Source organism: Sceloporus occidentalis, unplaced genomic scaffold, assembly GCF_023333645.1.
Source record: "Sceloporus occidentalis isolate IW3139 unplaced genomic scaffold, rSceOcc1.0.p SCAF_29, whole genome shotgun sequence".
Classification (NCBI taxonomy): Eukaryota; Metazoa; Chordata; class Lepidosauria; order Squamata; family Phrynosomatidae; genus Sceloporus; species Sceloporus occidentalis.
Window position 1 is genome coordinate 3679630 of NW_028317009.1, and position 10454 is coordinate 3690083.

General features: G+C 40.4%; 1 protein-coding gene across 1 annotated transcript; it reads left to right on the forward strand.

Annotated features, from left to right (window-relative positions):
* Window positions 1-555: 555 nt before the first annotated feature.
* On the forward strand, window positions 556-7983 carry LOC149299117 (cadherin-5-like). The gene is made up of 11 exons (XM_089486598.1): window positions 556-750; window positions 1249-1537; window positions 2015-2131; window positions 2547-2714; window positions 2857-3044; window positions 3130-3383; window positions 3800-3936; window positions 4397-4518; window positions 5408-5516; window positions 6794-7042; window positions 7499-7983. The coding sequence occupies exons 1-11, from the start codon at window positions 556-558 to the stop codon at window positions 7981-7983; spliced, it is 2313 nt and encodes a 770-aa protein (XP_089342724.1).
* The last annotated feature ends 2471 nt before the right edge of the window (window positions 7984-10454 follow it).

Sequence of the window (10454 nt, forward strand, 5' to 3'; positions counted from 1 at the left end):
AATGGGCATGTGAGCATAAGAACTGGACCACGGAGCAATAGAAGAAGGTGGCCTGGTCTGATGAATCACGTTTTCTTTTACATGACGTGGATGGCCGGGTGCGTCGCTTACCTGGAGAACACATGGCACCAGGATACATCCATGGAGGCTGCACCTCGCAACTTACAGGACTTAACTGCTAATGTCTTGGTGCCGGATACCACAGCACAGCTTCAGAGGTCTAATGGAGTCCATGTCTTGACGGGCCAGGGCTGTTTTAGCAAAAAAAGGGGGGACCTACACAAAATCAGGCAGGTGGTCATAATGTTATGGTTGATTGGTGTATAATGTATTGTTAGGTTCACTATACCTTGCTCATTGTGGTGAAACAACACAGCCACATGGGATCAAAGACTTTGTACTTTCTTTTTAAATACTTCATACTCTTATGCTGAAAAGTACTTATTAACTTAGGCGTTGTTCCTCAAAGACTATGCAGGACGCCGCTGATCCAGGTGATTGACTTATTTGGTAACAAAATACAAAATTTTGCAGGTCTCCAGAGTCACAAAGAAGATGACTTTGTGGTGGCTTCGGCTGCTGATCATAACTTCCGTCCTCCTCCCACTGACCTTGTGCAAGAAGGACAATGCTGATGTCGGGAGTATATATTTCAACAACCGCAGCCGACGTTTGAAGAGGGAGTGGATATGGAATCAGATGTACATTATCGAGGAACAGATAAATCCGCTGCCTCATCATGTTGGAAAGGTGAGACATCACTTCTCTCTAGCCGTATAGCTATCCCCTCTCTGCTAAGTAGACTCCTTGTAAATGAGAACGTGGTGGGCCCTATCATGGAACAGGCAGCGCAAGGACATATTTGCATCTGGTTTTTATATACAAATGAAGTATTTCTAAAAATATTTATTCCGGGCTTCTCAGCTGTCTAGCACAAGGGTCTATTAGTCCATCCCGGCAAGTCTGAGGTTGATTGAGGACTCTTGATGTAGTCATCTAGTAATAGACAGCAAACTCCAGACCATAGGATCAATTAAATGTATGATGATTTCCTTGCACAGTTAGGTTCTTGGAAATTTAAGCCTCTATGTTTATACCTACGTTATTTAATTGGGGATTCTGGTTAATGTTACTGTTGTGAGGATTTTGTTTTAGAACATTCTGATCTAAAAACTCTCTAAATGCCAAGATCCTTGCGCTGATTGAAAAGAGGATATATTGATATTAAAGGTTCATGATGTCTTGTAGCTCATCTCCAGTACATCAAAATCGAACGCTAAGTATGCCCTCCAAGGGGAATATGCCAACAGCATCTTCAAAGTTGATGAGACCACAGGTGACATCTACTGCTTTGAAAGACTGGATCGAGAGAAGAAGTCGCAGTACATGCTTAAAGCGCTCTTGGTCGACAAACTCACCAACAAAACTCTGGAACCTCCCTCCGACTTTATTATCAAAGTCATAGATATTAACGATAATGCTCCGGTGTTCACTGAGAAGATATACAACGCGTCCGTTCCGGAGATGTCCCCGACTGGTACGTGCCTGCTTTCTTAGAGACTGCTACACCAGCAGTTTTACAAAGACATACACAGGAACAAGGCTAGATTGTTAATTTGGGGTTCCTTCTCCATTTATCTTACCTACGATTCTTAGTAATGATGAATGATGCTCCTCAAACAGATGGATAGAGCCGTATTAGTTTAAAAAGAGATGGAGCCTTCATTGGGCCGACATAGAAAAAGTCATACCGTGCCATAGGCAATCATAAACCCAACTACAGCTCCCATGAACCGTATTTTTATAACGCTGTCCTAAACTCTATACATCCTCGTCATGCTTAAGACTCCCAAGCTAATCATATTTTTGATGTGTACATAGAGCATAAAAGGAAACCTGGCCGCCTTACTCTCTCTCTTGTGCCATGGTGTTGAGCTTTGGTGTTTTTAGGTAAATACAAATATGTAATTATTTAGTACCGACATTTTTGGCTAAGTGTGCTTAATTATTTAAGGAACTCTGGTCAGCACGGTGACAGCTTTGGATGCAGATGACCCCACATTATCTGGACATGCTACTGTATCATACAAGATCATCAAAGGACAAGAAAACTTCACAATCAACAATCGGGGTCAGTACATTTATCAATATAAGCCACTATTTAATTTGCTATCTGGTCATTTACAATGATTTCTGATTACAGACAATATAATAATAATGAAATAGCTGAAATGGGGAAAAAAAGGTGCAGCTATAAAGCCATTTTCTGCCCTCCTTTGCTGGCCTAGGTAAAAATAAATGCCTGTCAAGCACCCACCGTGAAACGTTGTGCACCCCTGGTGCAGATGTTGATCCGAGGCGCACGTCTTCACCAAAAACTCATAGAAATCTATTGTAATTGGACGGTTACACTCTAAAGCCCAACATATCTTCTCTTGTCGATGTATGACGAGGTGATACCTCTTAGATAACTTGTACTATTTACCTCTGGCAACGGTTTGCTGGGCTATTTCATATTTCATCTTGATTGTTCTTTTTATTCGTAGGATCCATTTACACTGCGGTGCCGTATTTAGACAGGGAAGAGAAAGCCACGTATGAAGTTGTTGTTGAAGCCAGGGATTCCCCGGGACAAAATTCAGGCTTCTCAAGCACGGTCAGCGTCATCATAAATCTGAGTGACATCAATGACAATTTCCCAACCTTCACCAAAAGTAAGCCTATCAATGTAACAACACAGCTGTATGTAGGATTTTTGCACATTTCACAGTTTTTCTTTTGTACAGCTGGTTGTCTAAAGAAATTAAGCCTCAAACCACACAACCTTAAATACTGAATTTCTCCTGCGCTTCCCAGGCCAGTTTGTTTTTAATGTGCCTGAGAATTTGAGAGTTGGCGGCGAAGTCGGAAGAATGAAAGTGGAAGATATCGACGAGCCGCAGAACCGAAATACCAAATTCACCTTCGCCAAAGAGAAGCTGCAAGAGCTGTTTGCGATCACGACTAATCCGCTGACCAACGAAGGAATCCTGATATTAAAAAAGGTAAAACCTCAGAACGCGTGATATCAGCGGAGGTCTGCTGGATGAGACGCCTGCGAGCGTTACAATTGTGTGTGTTCCGTTTTAGCACCTGGACTTTGAAACCACTAAACAATACAAGATGACCATTGAGGCTCTGGATCCCTCCATAGTTCTGAAGTTAGCAAACCAGCCAAGACCTAAGAGTTCCACCGAAGTCATAATCAATGTTCTTGATGTAGACGAACCCCCAGTGTTCACCAAACAATTTTACCAATTTGAGGTGAAAGAGGATACAAAACTGAATACAATCATCGGCTTTGTCTCCGCGAAAGATCCTGATGCTATCGGAAGAAAAGTGACGTGAGTAACTTCTCAATAAAGACAGTGGTTTGTTTTTATTTCATGGATCAACAAGCTTCATCCAGAAAACTGCATTGGGTGACAAATTACTATGTACCCTAAAGTCTACTACAGCCTCTGCAATATAGGAAGCACAAGTCAGTGTGGTTTATTCACTAAAAATTTAGTTAATGGGTTAATCTATTTCATTGTGCATTATATAGGCTCGAGTTACACATACAATCAGGGATTGGTCCTGTCTGTCCCATGCTTTTCTTTAAATTCTATGGAATTATTTTAGAATGCTTGAGTTATGTCGAGCTAATCACCTACTGTTTGTGCTAAATGTGTTTCTGAAATTTCACACTTATTGCCACAAACACACGCTTACACTAAAGCAAACGTAACGTGTTATTAACTGCTGTATGTTACTGTAGATATTCCCTAAGAAATGCCAAAGATGACCTCGTTTTAGTAACAGACAAAGGAAATATTTTGAACGGCAAGTCACTCGACAGGGAGACCAACGAATGGCATAATTTAACTATAGCAGCCCAGGAAATCGATACAAGCAGTAAGTATTGAAACTATCATAAAGGGACAGGGGTTCACTTATTGGTGGCTCAACGAAAACTCTTACCATACTGATTGTAGGAGTGATGTCCTTTTACTCCATGGTCAAGCTATGACTTTGTATTCTCTAAATTAGGAACGTTTTACAGAGGTTGTTTATTCATATTTGTTTAATAAAAATCAAAGTCAGCGGTTAACATTCTTGTAGATTCTAAGTTTGAGTGAGAGACAGCGTAGGAATGGAAAGCGCAGAATGATGGGATAAATGTATTAGTAAAGGATTATGTGAATTAGAAAAGTGAGGGTGGGGAAATGGGTTACAGGATGAAACGGGGCGGAAAACCAGTGCAGAGTGCTTTGGGGGAAAAAGGATGGTGGATGCCAAGGTTTGATAAACAAGCTCCCAGAAAATGTTACCTCTTTTGTTTCACTAATTAAACCACTGTCCATGTCCATTGAAGGTCCTGTGAAGAAGGAGTCGTTAGTACCCGTTTACATAAAGGTTCTCGACGTAAATGATAACGCTCCAGACTTTGCTGAGCCCTATGCACCCATAGTGTGCGAAAATGCCCCCCAACAAACGGTAACGCATTTGAAAGGTTTACATCTATAGACATGTATCTGTGGTTTTGGGGGCTACTGCTGATTTGCCACCGTGACCTGGGGAGTAGAGTTAGGCGATTGTCTGGCGTAATCCAGAAGAATACAAAGAAGACATTAACATAACCCCCAATTTTATTGCATGAAACAAGAGGCCAATCTCTCTAGGCCATACAATTTTAATGGGCATCTCACACCCCTAAGTACATGTTGGTGGCTTGTTCTTATCCGCTGCCAATGCTCGTACTACTTGTTTGTTCCGAGCTTGAAACTTTACTGACTTTTTCTAGCAGGCGCCAGCTCCTATCACAGTTTGCGAGATAGAAATGTCTGCTGTTGCGAATATTGATCTCACAACACAAAAAGAACAAAACTTATAGTTTTGAGGAAGTGATTTTCAGAGACGTGTTATCATATATTCATATGAATAACAGATAAAGGTTAGATAAGTGTTATTCATGATACTGTTCATAGAAAGAATACATGCAAAGAACAGAGTATGGTTGCCCTGCCTGATGACATCATACATGGAATTACAGCTTTACCTCCTTGCTTTATGGCATCTTGAGGCTGACGATTAAGCTATATATCTGTTTAAATATAAGTCAATGCCCAAACATCCCTCTATATAGGGATTAACACCAATAGTATGTCATTGGGGGTAAAGGTAATATTCTAAGGAAACCCAGTTCTTAATTAAATTACCCTAAAAATACATTTGTGTATTTGACATACGTGCTGATTTTTTATAGCGCCATCATATTCTGCAGAGCTGTACAATGAAATATTGAACATTGTTTGGCGAACATTGTCAGCAACTCTCACCGCCAATAAAGTGATAACATTTTTATTTTATGTGTTGTATTTTTCAGGTCATAGTAAACATTTCTGCCACTGATAAGGATGAAATGAAACCAGGAATGAGGTTTACATATTATTCTGCAAAAAAGGAAAACAATTTCACAGTGCAAGATAATAACGGTATAGTATATTATTCCCCAGCTAAGCGTGACTATGCGTGAAGACGTTTGGAAATGTGTTTCTTTAAACCTTGAATTTAGTTTTCCAGCCTTTGGTCAATCGGAGCACAGCGGGGAGGGCGGCGGGTTCGGCAGAGCTCCATTCCCGGTGTGATGCAGCAAGCGTCTGCCCTGCTGTCTGTCTGTCGGCTTCCCGCTGATGTAGAATTTCTACTTTACAACTTGTTCTGTAAATATAAGGAAGTGACAATCGGTTTCGCTGTATTTTTAGGGAAGCTAAGCAGAGACACGTGCCCCCGTGTTTTCTACGCATCAAGAAAGCAGCACAGCTAAAATTATTATAGGAGAATCAGGGTTGACTTTGCTGCCTTCTTAATGCTTAGAAAACTGAAAGTCTCCTCCTTACAGAAGCGATTGCAAGCTCTTCAGTGCAGTCTGGAGAAGGTTAACTGGAAACTCCAGTCTCCCAGAAATGATCCTTAAAGAACGCATATATTAAAACTTTGCAGGGACATTAGGAGGTATTTTAAAGAAAGTCAAACCAAACAAATAAATATGCATCTTTAGTAGACTCTGCAGCAGAATATCTCCTTCGTGATCCAGTGTTTCAAGCCACTCATTGGCTTCTTGTAGCCTGCAGGAAGCTTGCTGAGCCAGCACTGGAAATTTAAAGGGGCTGTCAGCATTAAAGTGCACATGATGGCAAGTTTTCAGATGGTTTTCAGACAGCATGTGGGATTTTTCCATCTTTTTCCTCCATGTACCTGTGAAAGATATATTGTGACCCCAGAGGGTTTTAAAAGAACACAAAAAAAGACACTGGTTTTGGAATAGTTATTTCAGCGCGTGTTTCAAAACATACATCTACATGTAAATAGGTGCATTTCAAAAATAACGCCACATTTTGCAAAGGGCCCCCCCTGGACAGTAGAGAAAGAGGAATATAAGTGCTGGCCTGGGTCGGTTTAAAGGATGCCAGCAGACAGCGATTAGAGCCGGCGACATTGTTTCAGGGTGTTACGGGTTCATAAAGGGGTTTGGGTAGAGGCGATAGGTATAAGGTGCCAGGTCCAAGCAGTCATGCAATTTCCTGAAGCTCAACGCGAACTCGGCCGTGAACATTCTCACCTCTGGTATTTACGCAGGGGTCCATAAAGCGTTAGCTTCTATTAACCAAATTTGTTTGTTGGCAAGTGTTACGCGTTAGTAAAAATTAGGGAATAGAAAAGGTCTGGCTTTTTTTTTTTTTTGTTACATTGTCCATCTTTTCCCCCCCAGATAACACAGCCAGTGTTCTGGTCAAGTATGGAGACTTTAACCCGGATGTAGCAAAAGTCCATTACTTACCGATTGTGATTTCTGACAATGGAGATCCAGAACAGAGCAGCACGAGCACCCTGACCATCACGGTGTGCAAATGTAACGAGAAAGGGGAATCCACATATTGCCAAGCGACCGCAAGACAGGCGTCCGTGTCGGCCCCCGTGCTCATCATCGTCTTCGCCTGTTTGATTCTTCTTATTTTGGGTAAGTTTCCTAGCTGCACTTTCTGCGGCCATTCATTTTACAACTTAGATGATATCATGAGTGCTTTGGTTCTTGATGCCTGAAATCAGATAGGTTAATAATTACATTTCATAGATATCTCCGTTACAGGTACCCTTTTGTGGCTTTTGACAACTTTGAGGTGTGCAGATACAATCTAGAAAGTTCTAGGGATTTTATGTATTCTATAGTTTTCCTTTGAAACACAAATACCTAGAAAGTGAGGCCATCACTTATGGATGGACTCAAGGTTTAGGGTCCTCGTTACATGATTTGGAGAGGTGGGTGTCACACAGCCCCCAATGTAATTATCTTATTTTACTAGGCCCTCAGGACAGGTTTGTAGAGTACATTGTGATGTCTTACAAGTTCTTGTATCACAGAGGACTATATGAATTTGGTTCTGAGGTGATTTCTCATTTCCACGCTTTCTTGCAGTGGTCTTGTTCCTGCTCTGGAGAAGAAATCACAGGAGCAATACAAAAACTTCAGGGAAAAACGTGCCCGAGATCCATGAGCAGTTGGTCACTTACGACGAGGAGGGTGGCGGAGAGATGGACACCAACTGCTACGATGTCTCCGTCCTCAATTCAGTGCGTAGAAACGTGTCCCGGTCCAAGAGCAACATGGAACCCGCTCCGCTGGTATATTCCCAGCTCCAGCTGCCTGCAAACAATGGAGAAATGCATTACGTGATCGAGGTGAAAAAGGACGAGGCGGATAACGATGGAGAACTTCTCCCATACGATACCCTACACATATTTGGCTACGAAGGGTCCGAATCCATAGTAGAATCTCTCAGCTCCTTGGAGTCTGGATCTTCAGACTCTGAAATTGACTACGACGTGTTAAATGAATGGGGACCCAGATTTAAGATGCTGGCCGATCTGTATGGTTTGGAACAGATTGAGAAATTTGATTAATATGACCCAAATACACAACGAAAGCCAACATATTAATACAGTTTCTTTTCAGCAAAGATCTGCTTGTTTGTTCACATAAGTAACCCGAGGATGGTCATCTGTAAAAGCCAAAATGTTCCAAAGCAATCTATTACATTGTGTTATAACTAAGTATACAGTAAGGCTGATAAATTATGGTGGAATGGAGATTTCTAAACCTGCAAGATGGTCAATTTGATTTTTTTTATTGTATTCGTTTGTATTAAAGGTCAGTCTCCTTAAGACCGTTAATACCCTCCTAATATAGTACTCTATTTACAATCTAAATCTAATGATTAACAGCTTGTATACCATATAGATGGCACTGGAAATTTTAACATTAATCCTCACCATAAATACATTTAATTGGGACTTTTTAAAAAGAGCCCAAAAAACATTTATGCATCTTACAGAATTCGCTATTAAATAAAACCAGTAACTACTTAATGCATGGTAATTGTATGTCCTCAGGGATATTTTTGCAAACAATACTTGAATTTTTGTATTCAGCTACACATAACTCACCTGGTGATGCAGGATTTGGATGCAACAAGCGATTGTTCTAAAGCAGACCATATATTAAGCCAAGGAGAGAATTCTCCGCTTCGTGATATACCATAATGAAACATAGCGGCAGTTGGGGGGGGGGGGGGTCTACTCCACTGGAGTTACCAGAGTGCCCATTTCCACTAGAGCCAATTCAGTGCCCATTTCTAGCCACTGACATTACTTATTTCGTATGATTTATTTTAATTGAATGCTATACAAGTGTATGTAGTGTTGGACCAGTCACCTTGACATCTCCACAGTGACGTAGGGAGGATCTGGTCACGAAAGGGTGTCTGCATTAGAATTGTGGTTTTAAATACCTGACTTCTGTTCATTATTAAGAGCCAATCCCAGTGAGTATGCTGCACGAACTTGGACGGCCCTGATTAATGTATAGATAAATCTGAGCATTCTTCACCCTTTGACTTACATTATACAGGGTCAGCTCAGTCGTTATAATGGAAAATGTGAGTAAGGGAGCAAACTGAAAGCTCTCTTTAGTGAGTAGAGGCCATTCCACAATCGGCCCAAACTATTACTTATTTGCTGGCTCCAGCCACATTTTACCCTTGAAGATACATGATATACCTGCTGATCAAAAAGTTTCATAACTACTAAAAAGCACCAGTGAAATTCATAGTCAAAGGAATAGGATACTGAAGAATTAGGTTCGCACCCAAAGGTGCTGTCCCCTATGCCCCAATAGACAATACATAGTTTATAAACAAAGGTGCAAGTGTTCCGTAGATAGTCTACTTCTGTAACCCTTATAAACTTAATTTATACAATACACATGATAAAATACAAAGTTGTCTAGAGATATAAAAATGAAAAGGTTTATTTAGATTGTGCAGTACGGGAACAAAATCTGACACGTTTCACTTTACAGCTTCCTCGGTTACAGTCTGAATAGCCTGGAGTTCTAGAGAGAAATGACAAGGAATTAAGTGAAAAACAAGACACCCTTAGTAACATTTTATAACCCGGCAGATGTAAAGGGACATTCTTGGTGAATAAAGCAGCATTAGAAAGTGAAATCAGATATAAGTGTGTACATATCTGTTGCCAAACGATAGAGAGATATAGGATACAGACTAGTGCCCAATTGTTAACATACAAGCAATATAAAAAAAAAGTCAATAAGCAAAATATTTTATATAAATAGATACTTAGATGGTACATAACCCAGATAAGGTAACATTTCAGAAACATTCAGATAAAGAAACAATGTGTGGCAATATTGACACAAAACATTCAGACAGTAAAACAGATACAGCTAATTTCCATGATAACTTGGCAACAATTATCCAGATTACCCATTTATTAGATGAATGTAATTTACCAAGACTGTAAAACACCAGGAAAAGGACTGAGATGTCCGATAAACTGAAATATGGAATATATGACCATAGTATTGTCACAAATTCATGAAGAAAAAAAAAACAGTTTATAGAGTGAAGCTCTAGCATGGAGGTTACAAAAGCCTAATTTCTATAGGTAAGAGCCAAACTTACATTTCTTGTAATACTTACCAGTCAAGAGCACAGAACCACCTGCCCTGCCAACACCACCGCTAAAAGTCTCGGTTGTGTTCGTGCAGCCCTTTTAAAGAAAAGATGAGAGGCGGGGTTTCAACAAACTTTATGTGAAGCATTCAAATAGACAATTCAAGCTTATTTTTCCAAAGGCTGTCCTTTTGTTGTTTTTTTTTTGTTGGTTTTTTTACATGTTTTAAATAAAGTTGATTTTGTGTTGAATCCCCCTCCCCCCTCCTCCCAGTTTTCATTTAAAAGTGTTGCACTAATCCGGCTGCTTCTCTTATAGCGTTAATAGCGGGGGAGTAGTGTGGGAATTGTGCTGTTCTTACAAGTAAGTATCCTCTGCCTGTTTATTAAGCGTTAAAA